This window comes from Myxocyprinus asiaticus, chromosome 10, assembly GCF_019703515.2.
Source record: "Myxocyprinus asiaticus isolate MX2 ecotype Aquarium Trade chromosome 10, UBuf_Myxa_2, whole genome shotgun sequence".
Lineage (NCBI taxonomy): Eukaryota > Metazoa > Chordata > Actinopteri > Cypriniformes > Catostomidae > Myxocyprinus > Myxocyprinus asiaticus.
The window spans coordinates 50,537,440-50,552,500 of record NC_059353.1 but is presented as its reverse complement, the minus strand read 5'-3'; the positions used below and the strand labels follow the sequence as shown (position 1 = coordinate 50,552,500).

The following is a 15,061-nucleotide window of genomic DNA, read 5'->3' as shown; positions in this document are numbered from 1 at the left end:
ACACACACACACACACACACTTTTGCAGTATATATATATATATATATATATTATTTAATTTTTTTGCTTCATGTGTGTAAGGTATGATCACTTCCTGTTAGCTGCTTGTAAAATATTTAGAGAGCTTTCTGCAGTAATTTGCTAAATTGTTCATAATTTTGTGATATATAATATAACACAGATGTTTCTTGTGAATTTTGTCTTTGCATTTTGCCTGTGTGTACTTTCTAAGCTGTAGTTTGGGGGCACATTTGTGCGTAGAAATGAGCTAAATCAGATATTATTGCCCTTTGGGGACATTTTGGAATGTTCTCATTTGAAAGAACGATCCATACATAAATTAAATAATGTTTTTTGTAATTCTAAAAATTCAAAAAGTGTTCCGTTAGTGTTAGGATTGACCTATAGTTATTATAATCAGCTCTGAATAAAAACAATACACGTTCGGGCTGGGCAATATGGCTTCAAAAAAAATACATCTTGATATTTATCAGTCTTTTGACAATATTAGAAATATGTATTTGCTCTGAAACCATCATTTCATCCAAACAGCCATTTTACAGGCATTAAATAAGAATCTATTTAAAAATATCAAAGGCATGTTTCCCTGGGAGAATGAGATTTAATCATTTCATTGATATGCACTTTTATATTTATATGTATATTCCATATAAAATCACACATAGTAGCTTCATATATTTTTAATAAAACATTTATGTGAATGAACATGTTGTGTAGAAACTACTTCACTCAATTATTTTTGGAACACAGTTGAATGTTAGTTAATATTAAAAATATTACTGTGGTGCCAAGACTAGTTTATTTTTATAATATAATACTGAATTTTAATAATAATAATCATTTTTAAGGATTTGATTTGCTTTTAATACAAGTCATATGCAGTATTTCTGTCCTATTTACTTTACTTTCACCTGGGCTTTTATGTGGACACTGACAGTGCAGTTTGTAGTAATGTTCTGCAACTGGTGACACGCTGTAATTTCCCGTTTTTCGGTTATACTGTTCCGTGTTTTTAGATTTGTGTAATAACACAAATGGGGATATGTCTCCATTTAGTTAACTAAGTAAACGTGTGTGATTATGTCAGTGTGTGCAGGTAGAAAATTCCTAATAAAATTTTTTTTTCATACATTTATTTTACATTTGATTTTACAAGTGATCATATACAGAAACAAAATGTAAATAACAATAAAAGTGAAAGATTAGTTAATAAATAAAAACTCTATTATCATTCACTCACACTCCTTTTGCTCCAAACCCATATGACTTTCTTCATTGGAACACAAAAGGAGATGTTATGCAGAATGTTAGTATCAGTCACCATTCACTTTCATTGTATGGACAAAAAAGAAATGCATCTTCATATAGTCATACTGGTTTGGAACAAAAGGCTGAGTAACATAAAGAGAGTAAACAGAGTGTCCATTTGCTCTTGCGCTGTCTTGGAGAAAAAAATGAGATATTAGAGATCTCATTTGTAATTTGTATTTCCCATGGGTAAGATTGAGGTTATAAAACATGAAAAACATTGAGCCATTATATTAACATCCCCACAGTTTTATGATACTTTCTACTTAGTGGTGAAATATCTGCTATAAAGATCACTGTACATCGCCTGGTTGTCCACTCGTATGGCATTCCGCAGGGATTGCCAGAACCAAGATTCAGCTGATGGCGAGTGCGGCCACTCGAGAATGCTGTGGCTGCACAGACGTCTGCGCAGGCGCAAGAAATGCGAGTGCTGCAACACGGGCTCCAGAAGCAACAGCACAATTACATCCTCATTATCTTCAAGTAACCGTTGGTGAGCCAGGAAGACCGCCAGCTTAAAGGAGCCACTGTTGACGTAGCCCTTAGTCAGTACAAAGACAGTCTTACGGCTGTGCTGGATGCTTTGATTCAGACTGTCCAAGACAGGAGAACCAGGGATCCAGTCCCGTTCCTCCAGGCAAATGGGTAGGAAGCCCTCACCTTGATCCTCCAGTTGCACTCGCAAGTGGTTGAGTACCCAATCCGATACATGCTGATCCTTGGTGTCGTACGTGATGAAGGCGTCGTAAACGCAACTTTTAGAGCTCAGGTATTGATACCCAGTGAATCTGGCTTTCAAATAGTAGAATATGTAGGAGACATCCCAGTAGAACATGTGCATGGAAACAGCCATGAAAGTGGTACACAAAATAATCACAGTTGAGAAGAAGTAGGCCAGAAAGGCCACTTGGTCATCAATGCATGCTTTAATATCAAAGTCTATCACTGCTTCACCTTGTCTCTCCTCAGGCATGGCGCATGTCACCGAGGTCACCAGTTTTGGGATCTTCACATTTGTGTTGTAAATCCACAACACGAATTCCAATAGGTCACACGTGCAGTGGAAGGGGTTTCCATTGAGCCAAAGTGTCTTCAGGTATCTTTCGTTCTTGGATGAAAATGTGGACTGGTTGACATTTATCAGTCTGTTCCGACTGAGATCCAATGCTCCGAGATTCACCGCTCCATTTAGAAATCCGACAGCGAGCTCGGATATACTGTTGTGTCGAAGATCAAGGAACTGCAACGAAGGAAGGTCTTTGGACAAATTGCTAGATATGGAAAGGATGTTATTGTTGTTTAAAATTAGCTCTCTGAGACCTTTAAAACGTCTCAACGATGTCCAGCTCACATTTGTGAGATCATTGTGACTTAATCGAAGTTTCTGGATGGTTTCGGGCAGGCATGTGTAAACGCGAAGCGGAATTTTATTAATATAGTTGTAGGATATGTCAAGATAGGTCAAATTGGTCAAGCTTCGGAAAAGATTGTCGTATGTTTTATCATTTTCCCGCCATAACTTGCCAAGCCTGTTGTGATGGAACTGCAGCTCTTGAAGAGACTGACTAGACATTGCTTTGGTGGTTAATGTGTTGATACTATTGTGACTCATGTTCAAAACTTTTAAAGAGGGCAAATGTCTGAGGAAGTTCAAATTGTGTGTCACCCCTGACACAGTGAAATAATGGGGGTTGTAACTTAGGTCTAGAACTTCAAGACTTTGCAACTCTGTGAAGGCGTAGTCATATGCCAGATCAATTCTGTTGAAGGACAAGTCCAGATATTTGAGTCCCGGAAGTGATGTGAATTCTGTTCCATTTGGGGCAGCGGCAAAGCCGTTACTAGAGAGGTTGAGGCAAGATATGTTCCCGTATCCCTCAAACTGTTTAGGAGAAATGAAGAACAGATTATTTCGGCTCAGATCCAACACTCGTCCCATGGCATAGCACTCTGGTTTTACGAGACTTTTTGTTATCTCATAAGAATGCTCCTTTTGATGGGGCTCTGACACCAAGGGCATTGCAAATGAAGATTTTAGATCTTCACCTGTGTCTCTAATCACATGCTTGTCTACCGTCACTGGGTAAAGTCTGTTTTCGGAGAGATACAGTAGTTTTAAATTCTGTAGTTTTTCAAATATTTTTGATTTTGCGTGGACAATGAAATTGATGCCTACATCCAACACTGACAGGTTTTGTAAGCCAAACAGAGAACTGAAGGAATCTGCTCGGATTTCCCGAAACACCAAACCCTGAATGTGCAACGTCTTCAATGAGGTTAAGTTCGAGAAACTGGGTGATAGCATTACGGTATCGGGATAACTCTGGAGACCATAATTAAATGAGAGATCGAGTTTCATCAACAGTGGTAGATTACTCAAGAAACCATGTTCAGCAACAGCCTTTGACAAGAAGTTGTAAGAAAGGTAGAGCTCTTCAAGCTTTGAGATGTTTCGAAACCAGTAAGGATGAATTTTATTGATTGAATTTCCTGCGAGGTGCAGTATCCGGAGTTCTCCAAGGTTAGCAAAAGCTTCTGGATGAATTTCAATGGACATTTTTTTACAAGAAATGCAGGGATATGGAGCATTATAGCACCTTGGACAGTTTCCTTGGATATTTAGACTTGACAGATTGCTGAGTCCTTGGAAATCATGCTCTCCAATGTGTGCTATTCTGTTTGAAGCAAGTTCCAGTATCTGCAAGGAGGCAGGTAATCCTTGAGGGACGTGAGTTAAGTTATTGAAAGACAAAGTGAGATGTTGCAAATTGGCTAGCATGGAAAAACTTCCGTTTTCAATATTATAATCTGTGAAGCAAGGATTCCAGTAGTAGCAGTTTTTTGAAAGGAAAAGAGATCTCAGAGTTTTCACATGCAAGAATGTTGTTGTGTTTAGCAAGGTGATTTTGTTCTCTACCAGCCTTAGTTCACGCAAACTCTTTGGAAGTTCTTTTGGTACATAACTCAGGGCAATTCCGTTGAGTGCTAATGTTCGAAGCTTGGTTAAATTTGAAAAAACCCCAACGGCAACAATAACCTCCTGATTCTTGTTCATCCAGTTTAGATTTAGCTCCGTCAGATTTTCGAGGTCCTTAAAATCTCCAACGGTTAAATTATTGATCTTGTTCTCCGATAGGTTAATGCTGGTTGTATTTTTTGTGAAAACTGGCATCTTGATGAGTCCACGTCCATGGCAGTCAACTGCAATCGTCAACGTGGTAAAATTTTCATGTACATCACAGAGTTGAGTCTTCAGGGTCCTCATGTCCATTTGACACATAGCAAGTGTGATCTTAAATGTCATAATCAGAAAACCAGCAAATGTAAACCAATATGACAAAGAAATCTGTTGAAATATAAAAAAGCAGTGAGTAAATCATTTAGATAAAAATTAAATAGAAATAAAGTTTGCTTAAATATTCTTATGGCAATTAAAGTTCCCTGTCTGTCATTCACTCGACATTGTGTTGATGTAGTGACACTAGGGGTTCGATCTTGAGAGCTCCAATCACCTTTGCTTAAAATAGAAAAAGGCCAATGAAAATTGGCAAGTGGAATTTGCATGCCACTCTCCGCCCCGGACATACGGGTATAAAAGGAGATGGTGTGCAACACTCATTCAGATTTTTTTTTCAGAGCCGAATGCATGTATTGTATTCATCCTCTCACCTTTCGCTTATGCTGCTGGATTTTACGGCGCATATCAGCGGTCACCCTCGCACGGTCGAGTGTTGTGCTTCATCTGGGCTCTTCGGCGGCTGAGACCGCGGGTGCTAAAAGAGTATATTTCCTTCTAAAAGAGCTCGCGCAAACGCTTGGCGTCTTTTTAAAAATGTCCTTCCACGTTTGCACTACTGGATGTGGCCTTTATCTCTCCCCTCTGGATAGCCATGAAATCGGGGCGCCAGCACGCCGAGGCAGCTTTCGTGGAAGGGTTATGTTCTCATTGCAAGAACATGCCCAACAGAACGTTGTGGTTGCACCTCACTTCCTTCTTCATGAAGCAAGGAGCCACCTCGGCTGCTCCCCAACCCGCTCCGTCCTGGGCTGATGCTCAGCTGGCCGGGTCGGCAAGCACCGCAGGCGATCTGGATGTGGATATGGGAGCATTTTCACCGGCTCAACCCCCGCGGACCTCCCATCCCCCAGCACGCTCGTTCTATCCAGAAGAGCTGTCAAGCGGTCCACCTCAGGGTGGATTTAATGTGTCATTTGCAGCTTGCGACGAGGATGAGCTTTCGGTCACAGCATCAGAGGGTGGGTTTCTGCTATCGGAAGTGGATAAATCTTCTGAGCTCCCAGCCACGGGCGGTAGAGCACAGGATGAGGCAGACACTGAGATGGCAGCCGTGCCTGCTTGGGCGGCTGTGAATATCAGGCTGAAGTGGAACCCTCCACCCTGCCCTGAGCGTTCGTGGCTGGATGATTGGTTTCTGGGCTCGGAGCCACTCACGGCCACGCCCCTCCCCGATGCCTTTCTTCCCGGAAGTGCACGAGGAGCTAACGAAGTCGTGGAAGGCACCTTTAAAAAAAAAAAAAAAAAAGCTGCCCGTACAAGCTTCGTGGGCTCGTCCAGCCTAACTACCATCGATGGCGGAGCAGCTAAGGGATATGTCAAGCTCCCTTAGGTGGAGCACGCCATAGCGGTGCATTTATGCCTGCAGGATGCAGCCACCTGGCACGACTGACCAAGGTTACCTTCCAAGGCCTGTAAGTTCTCTTCCTCATTAATGACGAAGGCTTACAAGCCCGCGGGTTAAGCCGCTTCTGCCCTGCACGCCATGGCCATCCTGCAGGTCCACCAGGCCAAGGCGCTGAAAGATCTACTCGAGGGTAGAACCGACTCAGGGCTGATGCAGGAACTGCATACCGCGACTGACCTCGTCTTACAGCGACAAAAGTACGATGTCCAATCCGGTCCAAGAGTGGCATCTGTGGATCAACCTTGCAGAGATGTGTGACACCGAGAATGTCCGCTTTCTTGATGCGCCCATCTCCCAAGGGGGGCTTTTTGGTGACGCCGTCGAGAATCTTGCCCATCAGTTCTTGACGGCGAGGAAGCAGACCTCTTGCCGTGGCACAACTTGGCCGCTTTCAGGCCTCAGAAGTGCCGCTCCCCATCTACTTCTCGCCAGAGCTGTTCCCCTGCGGTGCTGGCCCCGACTCCTGTACTATCGGAGCCTGTATGCTGGCCTCAAAGAAGAAGATCCTCCTGTGGGAAGTTGGCTCCACCTGCCTGTCAGCCGGCCCCCAAGAACCCCGGATGGGCTTTGAGGCAGCCCTGGCACAGGAAACCTGGGGATGAGGTGACTGACTCCGACCAGTCTGGCCTGGGTGAACTCTCCAGCCCCACCATTGCCCCTGGGCCAGCACATGGTAAGTATTATATCGCCAGGTGCCTTCTGGGCCTCGGTGCCCACATGGTCAGTAAAAAAGCAGTTTCCTCATTCCCTGGGTCAGCGCACTCGCAACGGCCAGGCGCTGGAAGTCTTTCCGGTCAATCAGGCGAACGCGAGTACCTCCCATTCCCTCATTCTCCGTCGAGATACAGCCGGTGAACAGGTAAGTGTGCTGGTCTCTGGAGTCGCTCGCCCGCTCCAGTCACCAGCCAGCGTTGTGGGCTTGTGGAGCAGCACGTCCCCCCTGGGCTGTCTTCCAGGTGGGGCGCCTGCTCTGCCTTGCTGTGAACCACCCTGCCTGGGCACGGTAAGTCCAGTCATCCCCTGGTGCCACTGGAACGGAGTCTGGAGGCCTGGTTAGTGCTCTCCAGCCCCTCGCTGTGGCTCATCAGGACAATTTGCCTTGGCTACGCAATCCAGTTTGCCAGACGCCCGCCCAGGTTCAGTGGCATCCTCTCCACTACAGTGTGGGGCGAGGGTGTCTCCATCCTCCGGGCAGAGGTTGCACAAGGGCTTTTACAGAACTTATTTTAATCGCACCCAAGAGAGGGGGAAGGTCACGCCCAATCTTGGATCTGCGTGCTTGGACAAAGCCTCACACAGGCTTCCATTCAAGATATTAACGCAGAAGCACATCCTGGCATCAGTACGACATCAGGATTGGTTCGTGGCCATCGACCTGAAGGACGTGTACTTTTACATATCGATCCTTCCTCGACACAGACCCTTTCTTCGTTTGCCTTTGAGGGACGAGCATACCAGTACAAGGTCCTCCCCTTCGGTCTGTCCCTGTCCCCTTGCGTCTTTACCAAGGTCGCAGAGGCTGCCCTAGCCCCGCTGAGGGAGAAGGGCATTCGTATTCTCAATTATCTTGTGCTTCAGCACCTCAACCGACTCAGGCTTCAGGTCAACTGGGAGAAGAGCAAGCTCTCCCCTGTGCAGAGCATCTCTTTTCTCGGTATGGAGTTGGACTCGGTCGCTCTCAAGGCATGTCTTATGAACAAATGTTCATAAGTCAGTGCTGATCTTCCTGAAGACGTTCAGGCAGAAAGTAGTGGTGCCAGTGAAACAATTTCAGAGGCTCCTGGGACATATGCCATCCTCGGCGGTGGTTCTCCCCCTCGGGTTGATGCATATGAGACCGCTTCAGCACTGGCTACAGACTAGAGTCCTGAGGTGGGCATGGCACCACGGCACCCGGCATGTGACCATCACGCCACAGTGCTGTCAGACTTTCAGTCCTTGGTTGGACCTGGCGTTTCTATGGGCAGGTGTTCCCCTAGAGCAGGTCTCATGGTGCGTCGTGGTCATGACAGACACCTCGAACTCGGGCTGGGGTGCCATGTGCAATGGGCAGGCAGTGTCAGAATCTGGACGGGGCCCCGACTCCTTTGGCAGAGCATCAACTGCTTAGAGTTGCTGGTGGTATTGCTGGCCCTGCGGAGGCTTTGGCCATTGATTCAGGGCAAGCATGTGTTGGTCTGGACCCACAACACAGCGGCTGTAGTGTACATAAACCGCCAAGGTGGCGTACGCTTGTGTCGCATGTCGCAACTCGCCGTCCGCCACCTCCTCTGGAGTCTGCAGACGTTGAAGTCGCTGTGAGCTACTCACCTTCCGGGCATCTTCAACTGTGCAGTGGATGTGCTCTCACAGCAGGTAATGCCCCGTGGGGAGTGGGGACTCCACCCCCACATAGTCCAGCTGATTTGGGAGAGATTCAGGGAGGCACAGGTAGACCCGTTCGCCTCCCAAAAGTTCTCTCACTCCCCCTTTTGGTACTCCCTGTCTGAGGCTCCCCTTGACATGGGTGCCTTGGTGTACAGCTGGCCTCGGGGGCTGCGCAAGTATACATCTCCTCCTGTGAGCCTCATTGCACAGACTCTGTGCAAAGTCAGGGAGGATGAGCAGCAAGTCCTGTTCGTTGCACCATACTGGCCCAACCAGACTTGGTTCTCGGATCTGATGCTCCTGACAGTAGCACCTCCCTGGCGCATTCCCCTGAGGCAGGACCTTCTCACTCAGGGGCAAGACCCAGCACCCGCAGCTGGACCTCTGGAATCTCCACGTCTGGCTCACGGACGGGACCGCCAGCGGTGGTAAGCACGATCACTCAGGCCAGAGCCCCCACTACGAGGCGGCTGTATGCCTTGAAGTGGCATCTTTTTGCTAACTGGTGTTCTTCACTACATCGACACAACGTCTCGTTCCCTCCATCAGGGAACAGAGGTTACATCAGTAACCAAGACGATTGACTGTAACTCCTAGAGCTTTCAAGGTACAATCGCCAAAATCGGCACAGACCTTTAGACTTAGTGTGCTATTCGTTTTGATCAGAATTACAGTTTTCTCAGAGCGGATGATGAAAAATCTGAAAAATCCCATTGTTTACATTGACGGAATGTTCAAATGGGCCAAAACTATTCCAAATGTCAAAAAATTTAAATGTAAATGAACACACAAAAGGCCCACCTTAACATGGCTTTAGGTTACAATATAAAATCTATCCTTCTATTTTTCTGAAGGTTTTATCTTAAGGATTACTTGACTATCCATCCATCCATCCATCCATCCATCTTTTAACAACTTTCAGACAAGGCTTTGTCAAGCCAACATCAAGGTTTGTCATGACAAATTTGACCGATATTGTGTTACCGATATTCACACTTTTCTTCTTAATCAGTTATCAGTTCTATATAATCAGGCTCACCAACACATTTTTTAAAATTACTATTATGAAAATATTTATAATGAATACTATATTTTTAATTGTTGTAGTCTAATGTACATTGTGTCGAAAAATCACAAATAAAACAACTTAAAATCGATTCTGTATATTGGTTATCGGTTACTTAAACTTTAAAGTAATCTGTATCATATCAGTTGATCTCTAAAGGTAATACAGTAAATTGTTGTTGTGTAGCAAACAGAGCTTTCAGTTTAGAAAACTGCCTTTTAAAATGAATAATAATATAAAGACTAATGCACACCTTTATAGAAAAAAAAATGCAATGAGTGCTACTTGGGTATAAAGATGCAGACCTTTATTTAAGAGGCTAAAAGTCACAAACTCACTTAAATAATGTGCTATCTACACAATAGATCTCTTTAAAACCAACAATGCAAAATGACAACATCCTAACATTATACCTACAAGAAAATCTATAGTAGAATATTCAAACCTGAATATTTGCTCATTAATTCAATAAATTACACTTCCTTACCATGGTAGCAGAGTCTATTTAAAGTCCTGGTGCAAGATTTACAACGCTTAGACACAAAATAAGCAGCATGTGGTGACACATTTGCAGTTGTATGTGTGAAAAGGGAAGTTTTGCTATAACTGCCAGGGTCTGTTTTGACTCTCAAAGAACTCCAAAAGTGATGCCACCTGGCAGTGCACAGACTCGTTTAAATTTTTCAGTTTCTGTTTAATGCCCACAATAAATTGGTTTGATACATTTTTTTCCAGTCCTATATATTATTGGTTTGTGGTGGATTAGTGCAGTGACCACAAAGGCGAAAGCTAGTTTATCGGTTGTCAGTGCAAGAGAGGAAGTGCTGTCTACATCATTCATTTTTCTCAAACACATACAGTTGCAATCGAAATTATTCAACCCCCCCAAGACAGTAAGGATTTACAAAGGTAAGCCAGTCCCATTCATACATTTTTTAAATATGGTACAACAGCAACCTTCTTGGGGTGTGGAAGAAAGTAAAACTTCACCAAGGGAAATGTTGACTCCAGTTGACTGAATATTCAAGAAGTAATTAGGAAAGAACTGTGGAGTCCTGGAAGAAGGTTTTATAGACGTATGACACTAAACTGAAAATGAGTTTTAGACCCATGGGTCAGCAGTACGTCTGGAGTAAGATGACAAGGTGATGACAAGAACGACACCATCCCCACAGTCAAGCATGGAGGTGGGTCAGTCCTGTTATGGGGGTGTTTTGCGGCTGCAGGAAACGGCTATCCTGACTATGTGACTGACACCATGGATTCTTTCATGTATCAGGCCATTTTGGCATGAAAAATGTGATGCTTTCAGTGTGTAAATTGAAGCTCAGTGATCACTGACTTTCCAGCAAGACAATAACACCAAGGATACATTCAAGTTGTCCAAATTCCAGCCTTGCAGAAGCACCCCCAGATCACCACTGATCCTCCGCCTGATCGTCTAATGGTTAGACGGAGACCTGGAGAGGCCTTCAAGCCACAGTGTCTCGCACCCACTGTGAAATTTGGTGGAGGATATGGTCAACAACTTCATCTGTGCAGTTCTAAAATTAATCAGCACTTTGAATGGTTTGATCAGAAGAAATACATTTTGGAGTGCTGTTTGCTGCAAGAACCTCGTTGGGTAGGATCCCAAAAGGTGCTCTTTGATTGGGTTTCAATCAGAGTAATTCAGGGAAATAGTCCAAGGCATTTCTTCTGGTAGAAAATTTAAAAAGCCTTTATTGTCAATTGGCTAGTCACATCAGGACATTAAAAATGGTAAAAAAAAAAAAAAAAAAAAAAAAAACTGTGACTGCACACTGATGCATTTCGGCAAACACCCTTCCTCAGACTGTGTCAGGCACACAATCTTAAAGGGGAAACGCCTTATTAAATACCACAGCCTTATAAATAAAATACTGAGTATATAAGGCAATGAATTACATTTGTATACTGTTACATGCAAGTTTATATATAAAAAACCAACACATATCAACAACTGTATTCATGTATAAACCCCATATTCATGCATGTCAGCACATACAAACTGTGTATAGAGGGCCAACAATATATCATAATCCTAATACATCGTTATCCTACACTCAAAATGCTCTGTAACGATTCGGATACTAATTAAGGGGAGAGGAATATTCTTACAGGAAAGGAGTCAAATCTAGTTCTTCATTCAAGCCAGGGAAAGTAGTGGCTTTAAAATGAAAAATCCAAAAGGCCTCTCATTGTAAAATATGATCCTACAGTCTATCTTGCAATCTATGCTTAGTTCGGCCCACATAAAATAAAATGACAGGGGCATTCAAGCCTGTAAACAACATATGTACTCTTACAATTGATGAAGGATCTAATGGAAAAAAAAAAACGTTTTGTTAGTAAAGACATCCACAAAAGACTTTGTCTGAATAACATTCTCACAATGGTTACAATGTCCACATTTAAATGTTCCATGTATTTGTCTGTCCAACCATGTAGTTTTTTTAATTGCAGGTAAATAAATTATCGAGTCTGTCTTTAATACTTGGAGCTTTTTTATAGCTCACAATTGGAAGCTCCTGAAACAATTCACATAGGGTTGGATCACTTTGGATAATTCCCCAGTTCTGGTTGATTATCCGTTTAATATGTTATGAGGCAGTGCTATATTCAGTAACAAAGTACGGGCGAGTAGAAGTTTTTCTCCTGGGTTTCTTTTTAAGTAGATCATCTTGTGATAGGTACGTCGCTTTATTTAAAGCCAAATCCACCACTTTTTTCTGGTATCCTCTGTTCCTAAAGCGATCTGTTATATCTGTGGCAAGATGTTCTAAGACCTGATCTTAATCACATATGCATCTTAGTCTTTGAAACTGTCCTAGAGGTATATTGTCTTTAAGGTGTTTTGGGTGAACTCTCTTTGCGTGTAAAGTGATATTACGATCTGTGCTTTTTCTAAAGAGTGAGGTATGAAGGCATCCATCTTGGTCCTTATGAATGGTTAAATCTAAGCTTTCTGAGCTTCAAGGCTCAATTTGATACTGCTGATTGTAGAGTTCTAAAAAAGCTTAAGAATGTTGTAATTCGGTTTCACTTCCTTCAAAAATCATGCATATGTCATCAATATATCTAGTCCACCTCTAGATCTTATTATGGAAAGGATTAGCAACAACATTGAAGACAAACTCCTCTTCCCAAACGCCCAAAAACAGATTGCATAATTAGGGGCAAACCAAGCTCCTATAGCAGTGCCCCATATCTGCTCAAAGAAGCTATCTTAAAAAAATAAAAATAAAAATCATTATGTTTAGTGTCCATTCCGTAAGTATTAGAATGAAGTCTGTGGGAGGACTTGATTTTACTTATGGGGCTCTTCCACTGCACGGTACAGCTCAACTCAACTCGACTCTGCTCGCCTTTTGGGGGGTTTTCACTGTGGATAGTACCTGGTACCTGATTCTTTTTTTAGTACCACCTCGGTTGAGGTTCCAAGCGAGCCGGGCCGATACTAAATGTGATGTCAAAACCCTGCAGATCACTGATTGGTCAGAGAGAATCGTCACTACTAGCGTCACTGGATTTGCGACACGGGACATCAACCCATTAGTTTTAAAGTTAGCAACAGCGACAGCAATATCATTTGTTCACGCGACTTTCGAATTGTAAAAAGAAATGGCTGTGCACAAAACCACGCTGTGGTCAATAAACGAGGTGCAGACGTTCCTCTTGTTAGTGATGAACGAAACGACACGAAACGAAAAAGTCTTTCAGGAAGTGTCTCAGCTGTTGGCCGCACACGGCTACCACCGGACCTACCAACAGTGTACTTAAGTGACTACAGAACCATCAAGGACCACAACAGCCGGAGTGGTTCAAACAGAAGAAAGTGGAAGTGGTTCGACCAAATGGACGTTATCTATGGCAACAGGCCGGTGAGCAATGGGAGGGAGAGTGCCCTGGACTCTGTGTTGTTGGAGTCCACGATGGATGATGGTACATTTTGTTATGTTAACTCTATATTCTGCTTAAAAGCTTCACTTTATTTAGTTGCCCAGCTACTGGAAAGCTTGCTTCTAAAACAAACAGGCCAATTTAACTGTTACACTTGTGTAAAATCACCATGGAACAACTGCTTTATGCAGCACAATGAGCTAGTAGCTAACAGCTAGTGGTCGTGTTATTGTTTATGGTCGGTAATGTTTGTGTCATGTTTAAGATGATGTCACGGCAGTAGAGGTGGCGCAACTATACGATCAGCCTATAATCCCACCCACGTTGAGGCGGCACTAAACTGCAGTGGAAAAGCAAGCTCAGAAAAGTAAAGCGAGCAGAGTCGAGTCGAACTGTAACGTGCAGTGGAAAAGTGTCATTAGTGTCTCAATGCTCTAAGACCTTCATCTTGGTTAATACTGGTATACAATGCCTCCACATCCATAACTACCAAGTAAGATGCCGAATCAATAGTTCCTAATTGTTTGATATTTTTAATCGCATCTGTTGTGTCTTGAATAAATGCCGGAAGAGTAGGTACCAAAGGTTTAATGAAAAAGTCAATGTATTGTGCAGATGGTTCCAAAACACTTCCATTATTGGAGATAGTAGGACATCCAGGAGGCTTGTTCAAGTTTTTATGAATATATGCATATAAAAACAGGAAATACGCAGATTTGTTACAAACGAGAATTTTGATTCATTGTCCATAATCCACATATTTTCTCTTGCCTCAGTAAGTAAAGAAGTATTTTTGAAGGAAGTGAAACCGAATGGAACCGAACATTTTCAAGCTTTTTTAGAATTCTACAATCAGCAGTATCAAATTGAGCCAGAAAAAAATCTACTCTTTAGATTTAACCATTCATAAGGACCAAGATGGATGCCTTCATACCTCACTCTTTAGAAAAAGCACAGATCATAATACCACTTTACACGCAAAGAGAGTTCACCCAAAACACCTTAAAGACAATATACCTCTAGGACAATTTCAAAGACTAAGACGCATATGTGATCAAGATCAGGTCTTAGAACATCTTGCCACAGATATAACAGATCACTTTAGGAACAGAGGATACCAGAAAAAAGTGGTGGATTTGGCTTTAAATAAAGCGACGTACCTATCACAAGATGATCTACTTAAAAAAAAAAAAAAAAAAACAGGAGAAAAACCTCTACTCGCCCGTACTTTGTTACTGAACATAGCACTGCCTCACAACATATTAAACGGATAATCAACCAGAACTGGGGAATTATCCAAAGTGATCCAACCCTATGTGAATTGTTCCAGGAGCTTCCAATTGTGAGCTATAAAAAAGCTCCAAGTATTAAAGACAGACTCAACAAGTTATTTACCTGCAATTAAAAAAACTACATGGTTGGACAGACAAATACATGGAATGTTTAAATGTGGACATTGTAACCATTGTGAGAATGTTATTCAGACAAAGTCTTTTGTGGATGTCTTTACTAACAAAACGTTTTTTTTTTTCCATTAGATCCTTCATCAATTGTAAGAGTGCATATGTTGTTTACAGGCTTGAATGCCCCTGTCATTTTATTTTATGTGGGCCAAACTAAGCATAGATTGCAAGGTAGACTGTGGGATCATATTTTACAACGAGAGGCCTTT

At 42.9% G+C, this 15,061-nt stretch overlaps 1 protein-coding gene across 1 annotated transcript; it reads right to left on the bottom strand.

The window, feature by feature from the left end:
* Window positions 1–1,469: 1,469 nt before the first annotated feature.
* Window positions 1,470–10,870, bottom strand: LOC127446973 (toll-like receptor 8). The gene is made up of 2 exons (XM_051708383.1): window positions 9,956–10,870; window positions 1,470–4,678 (listed from the first exon to the last, which is right to left on the bottom strand). The coding sequence occupies exons 1-2, from the start codon at window positions 9,956–9,958 to the stop codon at window positions 1,592–1,594; spliced, it is 3,090 nt and encodes a 1,029-aa protein (XP_051564343.1). The 5' UTR covers window positions 9,959–10,870; the 3' UTR covers window positions 1,470–1,591.
* Between the last annotated feature and the right edge of the window lie 4,191 nt (window positions 10,871–15,061).